General features: G+C 36.0%; 1 protein-coding gene across 1 annotated transcript; it reads left to right on the top strand.

The window, feature by feature from the left end:
• Positions 1 to 1904: 1904 nt before the first annotated feature.
• On the top strand, positions 1905 to 24730 carry LOC126968350 (ornithine decarboxylase antizyme). The gene is given in 8 exon segments (XM_050813334.1): positions 1905 to 2134; positions 17263 to 17364; positions 18434 to 18440; positions 18442 to 18541; positions 20787 to 20899; positions 21388 to 21483; positions 22273 to 22385; positions 22989 to 24730. Coding segments are annotated over 8 exon segments (786 nt in total). The 5' UTR covers positions 1905 to 2033; the 3' UTR covers positions 23143 to 24730.
• The last annotated feature ends 1598 nt before the right edge of the window (positions 24731 to 26328 follow it).

The following is a 26328-nucleotide window of genomic DNA, read 5'->3' as shown; positions in this document are numbered from 1 at the left end:
CGTGGTGCATTGGTAACTCAGCAAAACTACTAGTGTCAACTCAAAGACAAATTACTGGGTCAGCAGTGTTTACTCAAAAGTGTGCTTGGGCGCTATGCGGCATTTTTTTAACGTAGTGTAACCATATCTTAATAATATCTTTGTGTTCGGGATGAGACGTCTTGTCCAGTACGTAGTAGGTACGTCATAGTAAATCAATGAAGCTGCCGGCACTGGCCGAGACATAGTTTGTATGTAAACTGTAACAAAGACTGTAACTTGTCTTGTTGTCCGGCGACATGTTCAATAGACAAACAAACAAAAAAAAATAATAAAAACGGACAAATGCGAGTCGGACTCGCCCACGGAGTAACCACTGTATCAATTTTTTTATGATATAATTACAAATATATAGTTTTTAGATAAGTCACTATGCTTGTGGTGAAAGACGGTATTTCTTGCCAATTTTATAGTTCTAGGTCGACGGATAATATCATATAGGTAAATTTTGATTCCCCTGAGAGTGTCGAAATATACGTTTATTGCGGTATACACGGCCGTAACTGTTTTTTACAGTAACTTAGAGGTTAGGTTTTTCACAGCTTCAAGAGAATGTAGATCTGAGTATATCGTTTAAGTTTTTTTTACGTTTAAGATAAAGAGTCAACACAAACAGACAGACGGACAGGCAGACCGACAACAAATTGATCCTGAACCCTAAAAAAACAAATAAGAACGCGTTATAAATTAACCGTCGTATAACTTCAGTTAAAGTACGTTAGTAATGAATGGATGGATTTCATACTTTTTCGATCGCATATTTATTAAAAATGATTACTACTCTAAACTACACCTTTAAAGATACAGAATCACATTAGGGCTATAAACCAATAAGTACCTAGTACCTACTGATGACGCTTTACATTTTAGATATGCTTAGTAAAAGAATCGTTCGGTGTTATTATAATGTTGTATATTAACAAAACAGGATTCATAAAAATCGAAATCAACCCCTGTGGTCTAGCAGTGCTCCCTAAAAATAGGGGCGAGTTATATAGGCACCTACAAATAATATAGCCTTCGACTGCGGCAAAAGCGCAAGGCAGTACGGAAAAATCTTTCGTATCTGAATGTCGTTACTTACTTCTAAACATTCTAGAAAGTGCCGAACAACGGAAATAATTTCAAGTGTGTGTTTTAGTGGCAAAACTAAAAAGAAACCCGTAATTGTGATTTTTTCCTGTGAAGTGTAAATTACATTACAGTGATGACGTTATATGCCGTATCGGCATCTAATTTCATGATACGAGAAGAGAGACTTAGTAGTATTGATTCGCCATCGACTAGTATGCCGTCGATAATTCCTAGAAGTTGGTAAGTATACTTGTAAGTAGTAACTCGTTTAGTCCATCGATTGTTTGGTCCAAGGTTTCGCTTTACACAGCACTGTATCGATCGGGTCTGAAGTTTGACGTAAGGGGTGTAGAGGGGTGCAGAAACGTATGATCAGGTAACGGAATACATGAATGAAACTTGAAAGTTAATGCGGGTCAGTACGTACATCTTTAAAATCAGTAAAACATGCATTTTTTGTATTACCAATAAAAAAGGGCTGTTTGATTTTATCTATTTATATATCTGCAGAAACGGCTTTTACTGCACGAAACTTGCTATTTAATTAGTTTCAAGACAATCAATTAATTCGTCGATATGATCGTCTTTCAATAGACCGTGTATAGGAACGCAAAAAAGTAGCTTAACTAAACGGCACATTTCCGGCGGCCATTGTGGAATAATACCATTATGCTGCTAATTTCAGGCTGCAGTTTAGTACATTGTTTATATACGTCAATGCATATACATTACTTTTGTCTGCATTATACTTTGACAATTATTAAAAGTAGTTCAATTGAAATGAGGCTGACAGACAATTAATTTTTCGCTGCCATTTGTGAAAGACGTGTACTGCGCAATTAGCAAATTTTCCAAACGCTTACGGTCTGACCGTGTTTTATTGTCCAAGTTCTTTAAAGGCTTAAATACGATTTGCCAAGATGACGAAAATAATGACACAGTTAAATTTTAGTAGTAGTAATTTCCATGATATCGCTGGTGTACTGATTGAACCCAACGCTGCGAAGATCAAAATCTACGGGTAAGTTGACACATTTACTTTTACTTTTGATTTACTACACTGGCGTGCCTGATATTGTATACTTTTTGCAATAGTTGTGGTATTTAGTTGACATCTATAATACATGCTTTGTCCTTGATGTACATTATACGTCATCATTCATAATAAATTTTGTGATCCACAAACCGATGATATTTGCTTTTTGCAGATTCATATAAGTATAAAGTAAAACAATATGCCTAATAGATAAATAGACTTATTATTGTACTACGATTGTTAAATCAATTCTTAGTAGAAGAAGAGAAATTCTAAGTAATTTTTTAATCAATATACTCAAACAAAATGGTCGTGCAGGTCTGATAAATATACATAACTAAAAATTTCTGGGATGGTTTTTATCACGTGGTTTCATACTATATATGTCTACCTACCTACATCTTGAACATGTTTTTTAATATCCTCTATTTTCTTTGTCTTATTTTGTAAAATATAAACAAATATATGTGAGGTTCATCAATTCCACTGACCATTTAGTTACATGTCTTTTAGGGGACCTTCCTTACTTATTAGTGACTTGACTTTGTACAGAAGTCAAGACTGCTATAGTAAAACATTAGTGAAAATTGTTAATTTTTCTAATTAAAAACATTCAAAATGAATGTTGGGGGTCTCCTTTTCCCATAAAACACAAGCGGTAGTGTCCTGTACAGCCTGCGGGTGAGGGTTCTTGAATATAAAACGCCAATTTGTAGAGGACTTTTCATACTGGTGGTCAGGAGCAGATTGTGTACACGCCGTGTCGTCCTACGTGAAACTTCTCCTTATTTATACACTTTCTCCCTCAAAGAGATAGAAATATCTTTTCATTAGGAGCAAAAGGAATAGAAGATGTTCCTATGTATTGCGGGAGCCATGAGTTCATGTTCCCGATCGATCTAGATTCTGTTTTCGGATTGCTTATGTTCCTTTGTCCAATCTGTATCATTACTTTATTTAATAAAAACCATATTAACTAACCATATTAACAAGGAATATCTAAAAACGATAAACAAACCGAACAAACACTATTAAAACATGAAACGAACTGTAAGAATTGGAACAGTGACTATACAATATATATTATTTACATACAAATTTAACATAAGTTTATTATTGCCGTCATGTACAATACCTAATACATTTTCTAAATGAGTTATTGCTCTAACACGTTGCTAGATAAAGTGTTATTTAAATGTGTAATACAGAATACATGAGCATTTTTAATTAATGAAAGAGAATAATGACATCACCATCCAAAAATTTTGTTCTCATTATAAATGTACTTTTATTTTTATCTGCTATCAGCATATCACAAGTTTTAATTATGTTTAAAGAACAAAGCCATCTTCAGACATAATTACCAACTGAGTGCCAAGCAAATAACAAACAATGCTATAAATATCTTATCAGGAGAAATACACATTGTAAAGTGGATACTATAATATTCCAAGAATTTTCCATGTTTATACTGTTTATGCAATTATCACTCCTTTGTTTCTGAAACACGGTATCTATCTATATATATAAAAATGAATTGCTGTTTGTTAGTCTTGCTAAAACTCGAGAACGGCTGGACCGATTTGGCAAATTTAGGTCTTGAATTATTTGTGGAAGTCCAGAGAAGATTTAAAAGGTGAATAAATAGGAAAATGCTGCTAAATTAAATAAAAACAACGAATTTGTTTTTCCTTTGATGTGCCCATACATAATTTCTATGAGAGAATTTATTGACGCACGGTTTGACAGCTCTGCTGTGAAACAATTCCATTACGACAGCAGGGTGCATATTTTACGAAGTAATTTTTGATGTTATGATATATTATTGACATATTCATATAAAAACATTATTTTATTTATTATATACAGAACAACGTCTGTCGGGTCAGCTAGTATCTTAATATATATTAAAAATAACCTCTATTTCTCTTAATCACGCTATATGGAGAAAGGCATTAAAAATTTCATTCATCTTTTTTTATATATGTTAATACTTCATAGTTCTTTTATTAAAAAAAATTGAGAAAATTGTGCAAAAGCTTGTTTGAGATGAAACTTGTAATGAGAGGTACACGGGTTGATGATCAGATTAGGTACTCATATTATTAAGTGTTAAATATTGTATATGGTTAGTGTTTGTTCATACAAATTCAAATGTTTTCATTTAAAATAGGATATAATATTACTTATTGAAAGTCATACACTTCCACCCATTCGAAAGAAAGCCACTTTAGTACAGTTTGATCGATTGTGATAGCAACTGTTAAGATTGTTTCTTTTCATGAATCTTATTAGAAATTGTATAAGTACCATTACTATTTATATGTAACTGTTTACTTTTGTCAAATGTATTTAAAAACCGATTAACTGCCACATGAAGCAAATATTTGCAACATTCCCAATCGGCAGCTAGTTAATTAGTTACATTATACCACTTATAAACAATTAGCTTTTATTTATAACCTAGGTCCGAAAGAATCATTAAGAGAAAAATTTAAAGAAATAAACATTTTGACTGTTGCTTCTCAATACATTTTCGATAATGTTTTGTATGTTCATAAGCACATTGAGGAATTTTCTAGAAACTGTGACATTCATAATGTTAACATGAGGAACAAACATAAACTTGTTATGCCTACTACTCGGTTGGGTCGAGTTAGTAAGACTTTTGTTGGGCGATGTATATGCTTCTACAATATGATCCCAGAAAATGTACAAAACAAATGTGTTACGAAATTTAAAAGAATTGTTAAAAAACGTTTGTGTGGGAAAGGTTATTATAGCATAAACGATTTTCTTAATGACACCACGGACTGGGAATAAAGCGAACACCCTCAGGCTCTTTAATTATAAATGTTTATTGTACTATATTACATTGTAATCCATATTTTATATTTAAAAAAAAATGCCCGCTGAGTTTCTTGCGCCTATTCTTCTCAGGTCTGAGGCAGTCTCTTTTGAATGGGTGGTAGATTTTGACGTTCAATAAGTGATTTTAAATCCTATGTTGAATAAAAATATTTGAATTTGAATTTGGAATATTAGCAGAGTTCTATTTATCTATTTTATTTGGAAGACTAACAGTATTACAATAACATTTTTTTATTAATATATAATATATGTGTGATGACTATAAATGTTGATGATTATATTATATAAGTTTGGATAGTACATATTCATATTGATAATTTTGATTATATTGACAGTCACGGAGACAGATGTTCATTCCTCAAATGTTTGCACTAAACAATAGAACTAGGTCAATTGATATCAAGAGATTGATGCTCATATCATTTAGGTTGTTGTATGAAAGTTCACTGACTTATTGTTACACAAGCAGGCACCTGCGTCTTTGCCCGCCTAGTTTTTGTTGTATTATTTCAGTGAGCTGATTGGAATGAAACAAAGAAGAATTTCGCACAATGTACCAGAAAAACAGGTTCAAATAAGATTTTGTCGTTTCTGATGTTAGCAAACCAACAAACAATGTATATTTTTGTTGATCTACTTGTTTATATATATAAATAATAGCCTTTTTGAAAAAAATATACAAAGTACACACATGTTTAAATGATTATAATTATATTATTATGTACCTACCTAAATATATAATATTAATATTGAGGGTACTCTTAAATTTCATATTGTATGGTAAATGATGCTTATAAACTTGGAAAATACTTGAGAAACCTAAGCTAACCTATAAGTATGCCCGTGACAAATGGACGAATAACTCAATATCGCGCCAACCGATTTCGATGATTATTTTTTGTAGGAAAGGATATACATACTTCAAAGGTAACTTTGGTGAGAGTTTGATAGGTTTGACGGTTGGATCAATGATGAAGTAGAGGTTTTCAATTCTTAGGAGCAACTTAACTATTTTCGGCCGAATCTTTTTTATGCTATCCGGATATTTGAGTCACCTACCGTAATGTTGTTATGGTCAAGTAATTGTCATTGTCGAATATGATTAATGGAACTCCTTAACGACTTACAGTAAGGGTGCAATCTGTGGCAGAATTTCTGTATGTAATCATGTTGTAATGCGCTTACATTATTTGCTGCATTGTTAAATTTGGTAGGTCTACACATATTTACACTAACTATTAGTAAGTAATCTAATTATTGTTGTTTTTGGAGTCGGTGTCAGCCAAGGTAGGTTTGTAACTATAGTGTATAGGTAAGATGTGCTTGTGTCGCACGCTGAACACACTGATTCCAAAAATAACAATAATTGTAACTAAATTAGATTGATTAAATTTTATAAAAATACGCAATAAATTTTTTCGTCGATTATTTTTGAAAATTGATTTTTTTTTTATACATTTAGGTCATAACATTAGCTGAGAAAAATAGTCCTAAGTTTGAGGACCCATACGGCTCAGTGGCTGTGATCCTGACTCAATTGGCAAGGGTCCCTTTTTCAAAAACAAAAAAATATATTGAGGTCCTATTCTGCCAGTCAATCATATTTTAACTAAGCCATTATGAACATTCCAACATGTTGACCAACAAGCAGTAAGAAGTTCACTAACGGCCATTCCCAATATACTATCTACAGATAGAGATAAATTACTACCTTCTACTGTCAGTAATTAGCAGTCAATAGTCTGAAGCTGTCCCAATATACCCGATAAGTCATTCTTATTGCCTTAAATTGGGACACGTGAATTGAAATTTCTATACAAACTGTTCTAAAAATCTAGCTCTATAAAATGTATCGCTGGTAAGCTATGCGTCGTCCCATTGGCAGACAGCATGTACGGATAAGGTGAGTTACTGTCGATAAGTTTATTGGGACAGAAATGTTAATGATTGTTAAGATTTTTATATCAAGTAAGAGAAAGACTGAATATTGGGAACAGCCGTAAAGCTGCTTTATCAACATAAGCAGTAAGCACATTAATGAATTTCTTAGTAATTGTTGGTGTTAGTAGTATACCAAGAACAAATATAATGTCACGTCTACAGTCTACTGTTCTGCTAAGTTGATTGTTTTGTTGGGCAAAGTAACATGTTATCATATTTTGTAAGTATTTAAAAAAAATTAGCAATTCAATCTGAAATCTATTGCGCAGCTGATATACGGCCGTTTTCAATAACCTATCTATCCTTAGTATAACTTACTAGAGGTAGACAAATCAATTTTTTTACTCTTACTTACATTTCAATAACCTATCGACAGAGAGCATTAGGACTTTAACTAATATTATAATTACTATATTGGCCATAACTATGGATTGATAAGATCTTGTCATTAAACGGTCATAGCAATATATCCGTAACTAGAGATACGTTATTGAAAACGGCCGTTAAATAATAGAGGCTTAGATCATTTATACGTCTAGATCATAGGTTCTCAACGTGGGCGATAACGCCCCCCATGTGGGTGTTTGAGACTTTCGGGGGGGCAGTAGAAGACCCAGAGAAAAATAGGGGGCATTGAGATGGGGCGTGGGTAGATTAAAAAATATAGTCTAAAAAGGCAAAAAATACACGAAAATACTCTAGAAAGAAACATATTCTCAAAGTGGGCGGTGAGGAAAATAAGGTTGAGAAGCTATGGTCTAGACAGACTATGACAGCTTAGAAAACCTCGAAAAAAATAGACTTTAGAACTAACCTCTATTTTGATCAATTCACGCACACTACACTAATATTCCTGGCCTGTTTTTATCAGTTGTCTATGTCTAACAACAAGAGACTGACTATCTAGACGTATAAATTATCTAACAATAGAGGCTCTTTCTGAGAGAAAATGAGAAAAGATTCCGTTGTGCTCTGCATTCATAAAAAAATTCACGCGCAGTAAAGATTGTTCTAGAATGATTTTGTTCGTTCCATTATTGTTTGGTTCTCATTGATACTGACACCTGCACAATGCGCATGCGTCTTCAATTGTCAAGGTCAAAAAAATAATGTCCAATGAAGAGGTGAATTAACAGCCAGTGACATAATTTATTAAAGAAGTACGTATTATTATTTTGCATTTGTAATTGCTCGAATGTATTAGTCGAAGTTGAGGGCATAGGTATTTGTAGGTACTCTTACTAACTGGTTACATTATCTTTGGATCTGACGTCAGCGACGTCACATCGTCGCTTTTAAATAAAAAAACGAGTTTTTTGTCAGTATTACAGATTGATGTAATTTTTTTTTGGATTCATTTGTTAAGTAAACAAACAGATAAATCACTATAATAAAAAATGCAGTTGAATATAATAAAGGTGTTGTGAAACAAGCTTTTATTTTTCTGGTAGAACTATTAAAGGTACACAGAACACAGAAACGACAATAACAAAAGTCAAAACGTAACAATGAAGATTTCAAAAACAAGGCAGTGATAGCACGTAAATATCACATGTACCTAACGGTAATAATATTGCAAACCGTACTGTCGCAACAGGACGAGCGGGAGGGGGTGAAAGGGGAACGGGAGGGGGCTTCACGTTCCAGCGAGGTCCAGAGATAATTTGGCCGTGTAGTACATATTCTTTCAAATAGGTACATTCAAGAATGATATTAAGTTCAGCTCAATGATATTTTTTATTTTTTTTATGGAATAGGAGGACAAACGAGCGTACGGGTCACCTTTTGTTAAGTGATCACCGCCGCCCACAATCTCTTGCAACACCAGAGGAATTACAGTAGCGTTGCCGGCCTTTAAGGAAGGTGTACGCGCTTGTTTTTTTGAAGGTACCCATGTCGTATCGTTCCGGAAACACCGCACAAGGAAGTTCATTCCACAGCTTTGTAGTACGTGGAAGAAAGCTCCTTGAAAACCGCACTGTGGAGGACCGCCACACATCCAGATGGTGGGGATGATATCCTAACTTGTGGCGTGTCGTGCGAAGGTGGAATTTAAAAGGGATAGCAAATGCGCTAAAAAATTCTTGTAGAAATCTACGTGAACGCTGTTTAAAATTATTTGTAATTTTAAAATTTTTTGTCGGCGCACTAGGTTATCAACCGTTGACTTGCGCCGGTTCGCTAGTAAAATGCTTGCATATATTTATTTATTTACAATAGCTGATAACCCGCGATTTCGTCCGCGTACCGACACACAACACTGAGCACGCAGTAGCAACATTATTAATTCAATTTTTGAAATAAAAGAACACACCATACGCCGTCCCTACAGCTGTCTGTCATACTGTCAAATCTTCCCTCTTCATAATATTAGTATAGATGCATGTGGACTGTGGATCAATGCATGTAATGTACACTCAATACCTCTTTTTTCATTAATTTTTTGACTTACTCGTGTACGGCATTGAGTATTTGAGTATTTTTGTTGTTGCATCACTTAACATAATATATTGTAAATAAAATAAATTGTTAAACGATGAACCTGTAAATATTGATAAGGGGTAGCAATTAGTTTCTAGCCACTTCTCATTAAAGCTCATCCTGTTCCGAATGGTAACTGGTAAAAAGGATAAAATTTGACGTGCTTGACCTAGAATTTTGGATCGATAAAGTAAACTTGATTTGATCCTCGCCCGCCACGTACCAATGTGTTTTCAGTTTTCGAATTCATAATTATAATATTATGTTATCTACATAATATACTTCGCTTATACTAAGCTTTATGCGCATGGCTATCATCTACCCTAAATAAAAGTCAGTATATGTAAAAGACTTATTTAAGTGAAATACCTACATAAAATAGAGTACATTACTTAATTGTACCTACGGTAAGACAACCCTATCGACCGCGCCCAAAATTTAAAAATAAAATGTAAACAATCTCGCGGCATTTTGGCACACATGACTCTTGTTTATTTGGGTCCGCCATTTGTGTGCCGCTATATCGATATTGCAAATGGCCGCCGCCGACGCGATCAGCTGATTTATAACTCTACACCAACTTGCAGAAATGTGAGGTTATCAGGACCACATATGATTAATGTTGTTGTAAATATTAACGAGTTTCTGATAATAGCTAGAAATAGCACTGTAGATAATGTAACTAAGGGGCAATTGAGCTATGTTAGCCCTCAGATAATTTATACGTCTAGATCGAGTCTCTTGCTGTTAGACAACCGAACAAAGAGACCAGGAATATTAGTTTAGTGTGCGTGACAACTTACAAGCTACGTTTTACACTCGCGATTTGTATGATGCTTTGTGTTAGCATGCGTGAATTGCTCACAATAGAGGTTGGTCCAAAACTCAATTTTTTTCGAAATTTTCACAGCTGTCATAGTCTATCGAGACCATAGGTTCTCAAAGTGGGCGATAACGCCCCCTTATGGGCGTTTGAGACTTTCGGGGGGGCAGTAAAAGACCCAGAGAAAATTAGGGGGCATTGAGATGGGGCGTGGGTAGATTAAAAAATATAGTCTAAAAAGGCAAAAAAATACACGAAAATACTCTAAAAAAACATATTCTCAAAGTGGGCGGTGAGCAAAATAAGGTTGAGAAACGTATGATCTAGACGTATGAATGGTCTAAGCTAACATCTTTTGTCTCATGATAACGAGCGCAATCGCGGTTTTGTTCACAATAAACAACTCATAAAATATTGAAAAATGTTCTAATATATGATTTAAATTCCAGTCAATTGAAAACTTTCATTTACTGCATTACTTTAGAATTAGGCTAGGTACATCGATATTAAGTGATAATTATATTGTTAGACGTATAAGTACACGACAAAAAATATCGACTCTCGCCACTTGTTTTGTTGTGAACTGTGACGTCATTGTACATGCGCACAAAAAGCAGGAATAATGAATGAAATCAGTTTTATGTTAAAAACTGATGTAAAACTATTTGATTGAATATAATATAAGAAATATGTATATTTTGGTGTTTACAAGAATCCCGCGTCCCGCGTTCGTATCACGTTAGCGTCTTGCTCGTCTCATTTTCGTACATAGTTTAGTTGTGACTAGGGTTACCATCAGTCCGGATTAATCCGGACATGTCCGCACTTTTAACCTCTAGTCCGGATTTTGTACGGCTTTTCTAACTTATCCGGACGAGAAACGAAATTTGAACGAGACTAACTAAAAAGTCCGGACTTTTATCGAAATGTCGGGCCCTTTGTCGGTTACACTTTACTGTTGTCACTTTACAAATTACAGTAAGGTTCGTGTACCAGAAGGCGTCTCAATACAAAATGGATGTATTTTGTGACCTTAAAGATAGACAATTACGTTCACATATTATTTAAAATATTAATACATAGACAGCCACGTAGTAGTCTGGTATAAATCAAAATGGCTGCCAAAAGAGTAAGCCGGTAACAGATTCAAAATTACAACGAATTATTTTAAAACTGGCATAACAAGACTCGTTACGTGTATGGCATTGATTCAAATGTGAGAGAAATGGCTTGGTAAAGATGGTTATTTATGGACATAATTAGTAATTGTTGGCACGGCAGGTTTGTTTATAAGCAGGTTAACGTACCTATATAAAATAGACAGCGCAGCGTTACAATAGCTACATTACATTTTGTCAATAAACACTGTTTTAAAGGCTATTTCAGCGGGACACCACGGTGGCGCAACCAGTCGCCGCTACCAACAAAATGTAAAGCTCTATAGAGAGATGCTCGGCTGGTGTCCGTTTGCTCTGTTTGTCCTGGTTGCGCAACCAATTAGGTGGAATTACGTAACGAGCAATAAATGAATATTATATTTAACCACATACATGTACTAAACTTTTATACTGATAAGTGAAGCAAGTCCTGTGAAATTTTTCCCTATCCATTCCAAAATATTAAAAAATGCACAACGTTAATGTGCAAGTTTTCACTTCTGCCGGCACTTCCAGAGTGCATCCCGTTTTTTTATGCTCTTAAGTGAATGCCTTAACCCGAAGGCCTATTCTACTAACAACTTAGATGATATAAACTTTTATCTACGTTTAGTTTATGTAAAATTAGGCTTAAGGCTATAAGGCTAACAATAATGAAATAGGGTTTGAAATTCAGTATGGGAATATATTTCTTTTATTGTATAAACTCGATTGAAAAACAGCTCTATATGGAAAATCTCAAATCAAACCCAACTACTTCTAAAATTTGCATCCATATAATATATCGATCTTGTTATATGTATTTTTTTAACATGCACCGAGATAATTTTATTAGGAATTTTACTTTGTTGCTAGACAGTTTATTAATAAGGTTAATTGCTTATTGTTGTTGGTGAAAATTTAGAACGAATTGCGTCGTAATCTATTCGGGAAATTGGCAAGGCTACAACCACAACAATATATCACCCAATATTGTATATAGGTATTAGATAATATTCCACGAATATCAATCAATCGTCTATTTATTCCCGAATGCTTACCTGCTACTAATCTCTAGATTAGTGAATCTCTTGTCAGTGAAAAACTTTTCCATTACTACGGATATGCCGTAACTGGAGGTCTATTACCAAAATCGAAAGCCGAAGTTTCGGTCCGAAACGAAAGAACGACGAACTTCGAATTAAATCGTATTACCAAAGCACATCAGATCCGAACAGTAAGTACGGATTTCATTTCGGAACCATATAGTTGTAGTTACGATCATAATAATGTCACACGAAAAAGCAAATGTTAAGTGAATTTGGGAATAAGGTAAGCGAAAGACGAAATAGTCTAATCGCGAACTTAATATCGATCTTCGGATCCGAAACACTTTCGTAATAGGAAAATGTACGATCCGCCAACCGAAACTTCCTAATTTTGGTAATATCCTGACTTATTGATTTTTATCATAATTTATGCGAAATTCGATCTCGCATATCTGGAGATTACGCTTCCAATGCAACAAGGACACATTGGCGTGCACAAGCACGCCAATGTGTCCTTGTTGCAAAACAAGAAGCTCGAAAAATAGCTGACGTCACCACGACGTTGTTGCGCTACGCTGAAAATACTGTAATAAATGCTAGAATGAACATTAATTGTCGCCAGACTAAATAGGTTAAAAGCGGAAGCGCTGCCCTAGAGTTATAACCAACCGGAAACGGCATTGAGAGAGACGTGCCTTTTTAGAAAAAGTACTAATTTGTTTACATATTATATTATGAATTAATAAAATTTACCTGACGATTCAAAAGTGCTGATAATTATTGTGCTGTGCTAGTATTTTTTTTTTTCAAATACACCGTTATTTATAGTGAAAAAAAAAACCTGTTGTGTTTATCAGTTGTCATTATTGAACATATATTTTATCTATATATAAAAATGAATTGCTGTTCGTTAGTCGAGAACGGCTGGACCGATTTGGCTAATTTTGGTCTTGAATTATTTGTGGAAGTCCAGGGAAGGTTTTAACGGTGAACAAATATGAAAGTGTTCGGAATTAAATAAAAACAACAATTTTGTTTTTTCTTTGATGTGTGTCCCCCGTCGTCCGATACTTGTTTTGTATGGACATATTTTCTATGAGAGAGTTTATTGACGCACGGTTTGACAATTCAGCTGTGAAACAACTTCATTACAACAACAGGAAGTATATTTGATAAATAAAAATCAATGTCGAGCAATAATTATCCAATGAAAATAGAAAATCTTTAACATATTTCTAAAACTTTAACTGTGTTTGCATGAATGTTATACATATAATATATTTTACTAGACAAATAAATATAATCAGCTAAGCTAAGCTAAGCTTAAATCTTGGATTGTTAATCAATCCTTGGATTTTTTATTTTACATAACATATTTTTTATTAGGCCTTAAAACCAGGTCCTAAGTTTAAGCCACAGTGAAGTTAAGCCGAATTTTCTTAGTATATTATATAAATTTGCACATCAACACTCTGTTTTTGTAAATACAAAAATACAATATGATGTAAAGAAAGCGAGACTTATTCATGCGGAACACCGGCTCCACTTGGTTAGATACTCCAAGCTTGTTGTTGGTGAAATTTTTGAGCGTTTTGCGTCGTAATCTATTTGAGAAATTGGCAAGGATTTCGCCTTCAAATTGATCAGTACACGCCGGTTAATTAATGGAAATAGTCGGGCCTTTTGTGAAGCGTCCGTTGCCGCTGAAAATATTGTATTGTAGTTGATTATTTAAATTGTCTAATTTGTATTTACATTCCATTTATGTGATAAACTGTGATATTTTAGGAGTTTTTTTAATTTCCTATTTATTTTTTATATTTTTATATAAGTTTCATTTTGTTGTTAATGATGGTGCTCAAACTGTACAGGTAAGATATTATGGTCTATGCAATATTGTGTAGACGGTTGGTAAATTGCATGCAAGTTACACGTTTGGGTTTGATTTAAAAATTATTCTCTGCAATTGCTATGTAGGGAGGAACTGATAATATGATTGGACACAACTTGTCCCAAAACAACCTACCTACACATACCGATAATTTCCAGTATTTGTCTATGGGGTATAGACTTGGCCTTACAAGTCAGCAGATTGAGATATACTTTTTTTTATGGAAGAGGAGCGTACAGATCACCTGATGTTAAGTGTTTACCTCCACCCACATTCTCTTCTAACACCAGAGGACAGGACAGGAGCGTTGCCGGGTTTTTAGATAGGTAGGTATACTTACGCGCTTTTTTTTAAGGTACCCATGTCATAACGTTGTCGTACGTACAAATTTTGGGGATGATATCGTAATTTGTGGCATGTCGTGCGTAGGTGAAATTCCGCGGCAGGAATCAGGTCAAAGAGCTCTTCGGAACACTCTTCGTGATAAATACGGTAGAAGACACACAATGAAGCGTTTCTTTTTTTCGTCGTACCCTTCGGGCAGTGTTTTCTCTTTGGATGAACCCAATGGTTGTGCACAAAATTATTAAAAAAGTTTTTGCGTTGGGAGGCTCGTTTGCACATGATGTAGTGTAGACAGGTACCAGGTAATTTATAGTCGTATTTCGGTCTGAAGGGTGACATAGCTAGTAAACTTACTGGGTTAATAAGACTTAGGTCTCGACTGTCCAGCCCAATTGCGATGCCGGTTAGAATTTTGGGTTTCTCAAGAATCCTGAGCGGCTCTGCATTGATTGTTATAGGCAGGACGGATCACTTACATTCAGGTGAATGTCTTGCTCGTCTAGACATTTTTTCTCATTTCCAATTACTTAAGCCACAAGACATGTTTGAACATAGTATCTATTATTTTTATTACTGTCTGAAACTAGATATTGCATTGCATTATGCAGATATGAACTTATTCATTTGAATAACAAAATGATGATAAATTACTGCTTAATAGTTATCGCGATAATATTTCTTCTTAACAAACAGTTGAAGATAATTTCTACATTATTTGGTTAATTTAGTACTAGGGCGAGACATTCGCGTATTTAAAATATTGGATCCAAATATTATGTTTGAAGATAATTGATAATTTCTTATGGAAGGGTAAACCGCTTCGTAACGTAACGCGTTACGGCACCAGTCTGTTTGGCTTCCCTTTCTCTCACGCATATGGCAGCGGTAGGCTCCTATCTCTCCTAACCAAGTGTTACTTTTATAGGATTAAATTAATTAAATTATAATGATACTATTAACAGGTACATATTCAAGAATTGAAACTAAGAATAAAATATATTTTATAATCAATAAAAAGTTTCATTAATATATAACCTTTCCTTAAATTATACTTTTTATATATCTATATAAATTTTTAATTAATAACCTAAGCAAACAAAGTAAAACTAAGTAAACAATTTTAATATTAAATAGTTCAACTTAGATTAGTTTAAGTTATCCCTCCTATCGGGCGTACCAAGACACGCACACGTTTTTTTCTGTTTAAGATTTCGATTTCTGGGTGCCGTTTTTTTTTATTGTTCCACACGCACATTTTCTGATCTCACTAGAAGTTCATCTTTTTGAGGTTCCCTTGATTTAATAGTGATTTAAATCAAGAAACCTTGCTCTTAATGAGTGATTTTCATTATTATAACACCAGAAATAAGGGATTGCCTGTAACTAATTCTAGTAGGCTTCATAAGATACATAATAGCTTTAAGGGTTAATGTATACTTTTATAATAAAGTCCCAGCCACTGTTCAGGCATTATCTATACATAAATTTAAATGTTTTATAAAAAAAATGGCTCTGCCGTTAATCCTATTACTCCACAGCTGAATATCTAAGTGATCGGACAGCCTGGCACTAGATTATGATTATTTTATAGCGATAGAGATGACTATACAATATTGTATATTTTTATTGAAAAGAGCGCAAAAAAGAATGCTGCGAGAGTTTCTTGCGCCGCTTCGTCTCTCTCAGAGCGCCATTTGTTTCCGAAGCGGTAGTAGTATCTAGTATATTAGAAATGACATCAAAAAGAATTCTAAAGGAATCAATTTTGAGAAAATAAATGCCTTTTATGTCTTCTATAGCAATATCTTTCGTCAACTATGATATTATCTACTCAATTATGATTTATCGTTTGTGACCAATAACAATTTATATTAATCATATTTATTATGATACTTAATTTATAGCGTTTATGTTTATATCTGTCACATAATTTTATATTTATATGTCTTCTATACTATTGACCTGTGAATATTGTACTCAATATTATCTCGATTAAACTGCTTAATACTAGTACTTTAATATGTAAATAAAGACTGTTAATAAAAAAAGGTGAAGAATTTTAAAAAGAAGTTGATTATTTTTAAACAAAAAAAAACGGTCTTAGTTTTACTTTGCCTGTTCGTTGTTTTTGGGGTGAAATGTAGACGTAGATTAATTAGCTTACGTCAGGTTTCAATTAATTTGCGTGGAACTGGTAATTCTAATTCTGAAACAAAAGAAGCATTTCGAAGTCAGAATCAATTGTTATAAAGATATCGTGATCGACTATTTCAGGCTTAGTAGTAAATACAGTGTTGACAGTCCAAGTATTTGAGGCCTAGCGTCGGATGAAAACAGGACTTAAAATGTGTCTCTGAACATTTGATATTGGTAGCTGGTTTTCACTTGCCGTCGGGTGAATAAGTTGTACCTTATCCCCTCTTTAATATCAAACAGTTTTTCAGTATTGTCTCATCATTAATCGCCTAACCTTAACTCTGTTACAGCTCACCGAAGTGTGAATTGTGATTCTCGTGTATATTTCCGACTCTGTTGTTTCTTCTGTTAGATTTTTAATAAAATTTGTTTAATTCCAGTGGTGAGGCGGCCTCTCTGAGCGCGGCCGGCAGCAAGCGCTCGGCTTTGTCGTCTTCCGACGCCGAGTGTTTCTCGCTGTGCCTGGGCGCCGGGCCTCTGTGGTAAGTCTTACGACAGACAGATATAATTATGTAATGAGTATACTCAAGCACATCTTATAGCGCTCGTACATGGTAACATAACAGAAGACAACTACTGGACAAGATAGAAAAATTCAGAACCTTAAAACTATGTTAAATTGTACATTCTTTTGCCAAACCGCCCATCGAGATGGCAAATAAATCACACTGTGGTGCTACTTCAAGTACAGAGTGTAGAAGAGAGATGGTTCGTATTGCGGGCGTGTGCTTGTACGCTTGAGTGCGTGCAGGCGGCTCTCGGATTGCAGGCGTGATATTCGATGCAATCACGGCTTGTCACCAAAATGCGTAGGAAGATAAAACTCAAATTTTCTTAATTCAATAGGAACAATGTAATCTTTTTGAATCGCTTTAAATACTAATTTTGGTATGGCTTCACTATCGCGGCTCAGCTGAGAAGCCACAAAAATTTCAGTGAACAAATTATGACGGTCGCTATTTTGTGAAATATTAACCTCCATTTGCCTTGGTCTTGACTTCCTTGTCCGTGCCTATTCCACTTGCATCAAATCTGTCGTACTCTCTTGCATTCTTTGTACTTTGACTTGATCTTTTTAAGAAAATCAACGATTGGTAGTGAAATTCTAATTTAATTTAAAAAAAAAAAAAATTAAAAACATAAAATAATAAGAGACAAAACGGAAACGACAAATAAAAATAGACCAAGAATTCATAATTCCTTAACGCATCACATTTCTTATCATCACCCATACACTTCACATACGTCAATATTACATTCGCGAATCGCCCAGTATGGTTTACTGTGATAGTGGTTCACACAGTCAAATGCTTTAGATAAATCGAAATGCATTGAGAGCATCTTGTACCACTGAAAAACCACTGCTGCAAGTTGCTGCAGCATGACCTCTACTTTTTCAGAACATATGGTAGATTCAGTACCTAATTTAAAAGAAATATTTATAGTGACGATTCAAAAGCGCTTACTTTAAGGCTAATGGAATAAAGTTTATTTGACTTTGAAGGAATGGGCTGATGTAAGCAAATCTTAATGATGGAGTGTTTCTCGCAGGTGGTCCTGATGTTCCGGCTCACAGCTCGGCACCTCCCGGAGGGGTGGGTGGCGGGGCTGCGAGCCCCGCTAACTCCATACCCTCCTCCCCGACACACGACGGCAATCGTGAGTACACCTCATAATATTATAGATGGGCGAACCAGTATAGTAGTTTATATAGAGGAAAAGAATGTATGGTAAGCAAATTTAAGGTAGAAGGGTTAAGGGAAGGTAGAAGTTTAAGGCAGAAGAAATTTAAGGTGTAAATTGTATAATATACTAAGTAGGCTAAGTTCTTGTACACTGTCGCTAATACCAACGAAGACCACTGGCCCTGGTAACATAAAATGTCAAGACTGCATCTACGAGAAGTTGGAGGAACTGGAGGATGTGATAACTGACGTCTGTCGTCAGCAACGTAACTGAGGCGGGGAACTTGTCGAATAGGGTAGCGTATCTAATAATAAGAATTATTGAACGATATTCGCTGGAGGTTATTCAGGCTTACGCTTCGACTTCAACACACTCAGACGAGGAGGCGGATGCCATGCACAGGGACATCTCAACAGCCATTCACACTCCTAAGAGCCACTTTAACGTTTTCATGGGAGACTACAAGGCAAAACTGGGCAAACGTAGCGGCGATGAGTTGAAAGAGAGTGGGGCAATTTGGTTATGGAAATCTGAACGCCCTGGCTAGAGTTCATGGAGAAGGAGGGTCTCTATATTATGAACTCCTTCAGAACAGCAAGAACAACGCAAATGTTCTTGGATCAGCCCCGATGGTGCCACCAAAAATGAGATTAAATTCATTATGCCGACCAAAAGATATTCAATGATGTCTCTGTGTTCAACTCAGTGAAAACTGCGAGTGATCACTCATTGTAAGAGGCGCAATGAATATCAATACAAAATTAAGCCGTCTCGACTGGTAATGTCTACGCTTCGACCTGCACCCATCCAGATCCAAAACCCGGAAATCTTTCAACTCGAATTGCAAAACCGCTTCGAATGCCTCCGTGACTGCGTTGATGTTGACGAGTATAATAACAGGTTCGTGGCAGCTGCTCAAACGAACGACGGAAAACGAAGCTGACCGATGACGTATTTCGTCTAATCCCGAACATTTGAGGGAGGTCGAGAAATTTCTACGGACAGTTATACACGACTGCACGAACACCTGTTACCAACATGGCTGAAGACCCAAGAGCGAAATTAACCCTACACTATACCAAAGATATCACAGACGTCAGCCTGTACGAGATTAGTAAGGCCCTAAAACAGTTTAAAAACAACAAGGTGATGATGGAATTGCAGCCGTGCTTCTGAGAGCGAGTGGTAATCCTATGCTTAAGATCGTCCAATAACTATTCAATTCCGTTATCCTCGAGGGCAAAACGCCGCAAGCATGGCACAGAAGGAAACGCCACCATGTCAGTCCGTCTCCAGAATCAGTTCTCAAAGCCTATCCGACTGCAGCGGGAAGTCAGGCAAGGCGATGTCATACGTGGTGTTTGCTAACTATGGGCCTTATGAGGAAGCTCATTGTCGCTCAGAGGGCAATGGAGAGGGCTATGCTTGCAGTTTCCCTGCGAGATCGAATGGAAATAAGGAGATCTGTAGGAGAACCAAAGTTACCGACATAGCCCAGATGGTTGCGAAACTGAAGTGGTAGAAGGCGGGGCAAATAGCTAGACGGGGAGATGGCCGCTGGGGCAGCAAAGTCCTCGAATGGCGACCACGTACCGGAATTCGTAGTGTTGGTATGGCCCACAAGATGGACCGGCGATCAATTGTATGACCTGTACCCAATCGCGAGATATCGCACCCTCTAAGGGCACAGGTGAAAATGAGAACTAAAGATACAAAGGCTGGTCAAGATAGTAATATATTTATTTACCATAGGGAGTAACAATTCTTGGTTAATGTCATGAAGGGACATCAGTTCGTAAAGGGGCTTTGACATGGGGAGAAGTACTACTAACTAACTCCCAGCCCATGTTTTGAATCATATAACAACTTAACCCACTTAATATAATATTATACAATTTTAGGTGGCCTGTGCAGAATCAAACAAGAACCATACATCATTATCTTCTGTATTATAATCTGCTATACTATAGTAAGCCTTCTTTGTCAAAGAAGCAGCCTGAATTTGTGCTCAGTGAGTCCTGGTATTTGATTGTAAAATTGAATACATAGGCCTATGAAGGAGCTCTTATTTTTAAATTATCCTATCTTTAAATTTTGACAGTGTGTATGTTTTACCGTACAATAACAAATACACAACGAGGACTGCGAATTCTAAATTGGTTCCAATCAAATGACAGAACTGTTCTTTTACATAATTTTAATCAATTAATATTTCCAGATGGTCTGTTGAGGAGTCTACTGTGGGCAAGCGCTAGTTCGATTAGCAGCGAGGAGAGCGGTTTGAGCGAGTGTGGCTTGAATCCGGATTTTCATCCCGAGCATAGAGCAACGGTCAGTATTATAATATTATCTATGTATCATATTGTTCAACCCGTAGACCTAGTTAGCGCATAGACCATCAAAGTATGCGAGGGAGAGTGGAGATCTAGCAAGATTTTTTTATGATAAAAACGGACGAGATGAGCAGGACGTTCTGCAGCAGCTGATGGTAATTTATACGCCCAGTCCATTACAATGCAGTGCCATCCAAAAAATTCTGCGCGGCACTTCAATTGCACTTGTCACCTGGGCAAATGAGACTCAACATAAGATGTTAAGTCACATTTGCCCAGTAATTTCAGTAGCTACAGCGCCCTTCAGACCGAAACACAATTATGCTAACACATACATTACTACGTCACGCCAGAAATAGGCACCCAGTTGATTTTCCAGCGCATCTCGTCATCGCGTTGTAAGAATGGTTTCTCGATTATTCACGCCGCCACGCGAACTATATTTCTCATATATCCAGAATATCAAACTCTTTGTAACTTTTCCAGGTGATACGCAAGATTCTGGAGCGCAAAGAACGCCAGGCGGTGAAAATCGACTTCAAGATTTATCTCACCGAGAACACCCACACTCGCTGGGAAGCTGTGAGTTCATTAATACACAACACATCTTATAGAACAAATCTCATCATGATTCTCTTCCCATTTGAACTTACGGAAGACGTCCACCGCTGGCTGGACAAATCCCTTCCCTAAAGATCTCCACCAGTCATCCAACGTATTCCGGTGATCTTGGCCAGATCGTCGGTTTATCTTGTGGGGGGGGCTACCAACACGGCGTCTTCTGGTATGTGTTCGCCATTCAAGAACTGCTCCAATCGCCATCTGTCCATCAAACTATGTGTTCTGTCCACTGCCACTTCAGTTTCGCAATAATTTGGGCTAAGTCGGCCACTTTGGTTCTACTATGGATCTCCTCATTTCTGATGACGTACACCTTTCTCAAGAGCAGGTACACGTTCCTAAAGGACCGGAAACGCTCCTGTGAGTGGTGGTGTTGGTGTAACAAAAGACTATGGGGTGGTAATTACTTCCCATCAGGAACGTACGCTTGTATGTCTTCCTATAGTCCATTAAAATAAAAATTTCCCACTGGGAGCTTAACCAGCATACTATATTTCAATATGTAGTATGATTGTAGAAGCTCCTGTTTTCGAAAAATCTCCTCCATCGTGGATCCATTTCGCAGGGTTGGGTAATTAATCGCAACTAGAAAGATTCTCTAAGTTTAAAACCGTTAGTTTTGCATTCTCCTAGCTTTTTTTAATTTTGCCTGCTATTCGGTCAATCCTCAGATATCCACAGCACTCCATTACACAAATTATTACTGGTATGTGACAGTAGTATGTAGCCATATAAATTTTGTCTGTGCAGGTCGTAAAAGACAACAGCATGTATCTGCGGGTGCCTGGTGTGTTGCAGTCTGGAAGCAAGGAGAGCTTCATGCTGCTGCTCGACTTTGCCGAAGAGCAGCTCCGATGCACCAAGTATGTATTCATCACACTTCACTCATAGACTTAAAATATACTAGCGTATAAGACGTCATTTAACATTTTAATGTCGGTCTGGCTCTATGGCATACAAATATGATAAAGAGTAAATCCAATATCGCTATAATTCAAAGATTGCAAACTATGACAGACACAGAAACTTCTAATAGTATATAAAACTAAATCTATAAATAAGGAAAAAGACGAGCAGGACGTTCAGCTGATGGTAATTGATACACCCTACCCATTACAATGCAGTGCCGCTCAGGATTCTTGAAGAACCCAAAAATTCTGAGTGGCACTACAATTGCGCTCGTCACCTTGAGACATAAGATGTTAAGTCTCATTTGCCCAGTAATTTCACTAGCTACGGCGTCCTTCAGACTGAGACACAGTAATGCTTACACATTACTGCTTCACAGCAGAAAAAGGTGCCGTTGTGGTACCCATAATCTAGCCGGCTTCCTGTGCAAAGGAGCCTCCCACTGGTACCTTGTCTAATGTGCCTTGGTACGTAACAAATTCAAAACTGTGCCCATTTGTTTTTAAAAACAAACTTACTGAATTAGTGTTATATAAATAACTTTTTTGCTTTTCCAGTTGCATAATCTGTGTGCAAAAGTCTCGACCGGACCGTGCAACACTGCTCCGTACTTTCATGTTTATGGGTTTCCAACCGCTGCCGCCGAATTCTCCTATGATGCGCGAAATAGCCAAGCCCGACTATATATTCCTGCACTACAACATGCAGTAAGGTTGTCAGGTGCGATGGTTTTTACCCCAATTTGGAGAAACATCATATATAAATTTTCAACTTAAATAATAATAATGTTGCTATGTTAGCCCACTTGGTAAAAATTATCTTAACTGGCAATTTTTCTGTATTCAATAGATTTTCACAATTTTAATGCACTTTACACTTCAGTATTTAAAATTTGAATTTGGCACACCACTGTCACAGATGTTGCCATATACAGTATTTGAAACTCGCTTGAATAGATTCTTCAACATGTCCTAGAGTTAGATGCTTAGATTATTGTAGAGTGGGGTTTTTCTTTTATTTCTTTATAAATTATCGTACATGGAAGAAATGAATTCATCGTGAGTGGAAGGTTTGCTGTATTTTTTATAAAGAAATGAAAGAAATTCTATATTTTCACTTCACTACTACTCTGTACTCGTAGTATTTTTTCATTTATAACGTAAGAATTATGTCGTCGTGTTTATTATATACCCTCTCCGGGCCAGTGCCGAAAAAAAAATAAAAAAATAATTAAAAAAACAAAAAAAAATGTATTATAAAAATTTATTATGTGCATACTATTATTTTGTGTTTTACTTCTATATCAACTTATAACGTAGGTTAAGAAGGACGGTTTTATATATTTCTGTACATTTTGGACAAACAGAAACTTTGTCTTCTAAGAAAGTTGATAAATTGAATACCATTACATTTCTGTCCAATGTGATTTTATGATCTTTATGCTAATGGAAAATCTACAGAAATATATAACCCATTCAATTAGAATTACAGGTTTATTTTGAATGTACATGAATTATTAGTTACTCTTGCACTTATAACAAGTCAAAATCGACAATCAAGTCACCTCTGATCGACTTGGTTCATTTTAAAGTTTTTTTTTAGAAATGTGCTGCATCTTCTACCACGGGGGATGAGAGGATACTTCCGTCCCAATGGTCTAGTTGTCCATAGGCGGCAGTATTTTTTATTTACCACCAGGTGAAGAAATTGCCCCTCTGCCCCCTCTAATATGCATAAAAAAATTCAGTATCAAAATAATTTCAAATACAAATGTACAATGTCTTAGAAAACTACAAGATTCTTTCTATGTGTAAAATCATTTTTTTCATTAGCTTATATTTATCCAACACCATTATTTTGATAAATTCTTTAATGCAAATTCCGAAGTGCAAGAGTTTAGAAAATAAGTATTTGTAAGTGGTTTAATTTTCTTTTTTTTTATCTAAACGCTATAATTTTTCTTGTATTTGTGATACTTTGTGGTACGAATTTATCTTGAACACTAAGTTATTTTGCTGCTGAAGTATCACGAATGCAAGAGATTTATATTAAAGAGACTAATTTTATTGATTTTATCAGATGAATTTCGGCTGAACGAACAGCAAACCTTTGTCTGGGTGCAATGTTGCCACATCTAAATATATTTCCCCGAATGGCTGGTGAAATCAGTAAAGTTTTTTTATGTAAGTGGTGGCAGTGTCGCGTCCATGTTTTATTACAATGTTTCAACGAAGATTTTAATTTGATTTGGACGCGTTTTTAGTTGTAAGCTAATTACTATTAAATATAATTTTAATCATTGTGTGTTTTATTTTACCGTTTCTTTCAAATTCTCTCCAAGAACTGTTGCGTGCGAAGTAAGGAATTAGGACTTGTGTCCATTCAAAACGCCGATTTCTATGAAGACTAACTGTACGGTTACTACACTTCTGCGAAACGTTCCATTGCCTTCGCCGTACTCGCCGACGTCGGTCCTCGCCATGTAGTGATATTCTGGCTTCATCCGAAAATAATACTCTGACCCAGTCCACTTGAGTCCAGGTTGCACCATTTCGAGCGAAGCTAAGTCTAGCAACTCTGTTTGTGGAGTAATTTAAGGTCACGGACTGGACGGCGAATATATTGGCAGGGAGAAGTCTCCGGAGTCCATAAGCTGGTTTGCACAACTTTCACTTCCTCTAGAGTCTATTTGAGGTCGACATTATAAATTTGCGATTTGTCAATGCCTGTTTCAACAGGAAGTGGTCATTTGGGGGAGGCCTTTGTCTAGCAGTGGACACCTGGCTGATGATGATGAAACACCAATATTACAACTGTTGCTCGAAACGTCTTTACCACCTCTTAACATTATTTTTAAAGTTCTATCAATTCAAAAATAATTTCAAGTTGTAGGTATAGAGTAATTATGGTTTAAAGAAACATATTGACAGTAAGAATTTCATATTTTTTGGCCATGGTCCTTTATAATAATAATTGTTCTTTACCTATTTAAATAACATCAAGTTTGGAATTGGAGCAATAACGAATATTTTATGCATGACAGTGCATTTTAAATTAGGCTGGTTGTAGGTAAGTCTTTGAAGTTTATCATATCCACAAGAATTGATTTTGCGATGTCGTATTCCTTTACTTTTTAGAGATACATCAAATTGGTTTAAGCAGAGTTTTACGTTAATTACATTGTGATTAACCCGGTCGTCCGGTCGGGGGCTTGGCGTGAGCCGATTCTTCGGACGCGGATGCGTATAGCCCATATATTATTATACTCTTTGGTATAGCCCCTAACTTCCGACGACTTTTGCTCAGGCGGTGACGGCCGTACTCGTACGATCGAATCAAACACCTATAAAGAGAGTGCGTATACCAACACGACCGTCATCGTCCGATGACGCCGATCAGCCGTCGAGTCCGAACTTGTTGGAATTTCTAGCCCGCTAGCCGGTGCCCGGCGTCTACAGTGCAAATTAAGTGTACCTAGCTAGTATTAATAGCAACACATTCTAAAATATTCGAAGATCTTGATGGGTTGTAATTTTGATTCTGCAAAAAGGTGGTGGTATTCACCCAGTTGTTTTCTGTACACAAATATTTCAATAACAGACACACACCGATGTCTTGACGGTGACGTAGGTATACGAATTAATTTGTAGCATGAATTTTCTAAAAGATACATTTCTTCGAATTCCTCAATTATTAAAAACGCGTCGCAAAACAATCAACTACAGAATACTGGCAACGTCCAATGTCGGCACAAGTGGTACATTGACTACACTCAACACTGTTGCAGTCAATGATACCTATTTAAAATTATAGATAGGTTACTTACGGCCGTTTTCAATAACGTATCTCTAGTTACGGATACATTGCTGTCACCGTTGAATGACAAGATCTTGTCTA

This window comes from Leptidea sinapis, chromosome 15 (assembly GCF_905404315.1).
Source record: "Leptidea sinapis chromosome 15, ilLepSina1.1, whole genome shotgun sequence".
Classification (NCBI taxonomy): Eukaryota; Metazoa; Arthropoda; class Insecta; order Lepidoptera; family Pieridae; genus Leptidea; species Leptidea sinapis.
This window is presented reverse-complemented; position numbering and strand designations above follow the sequence as displayed.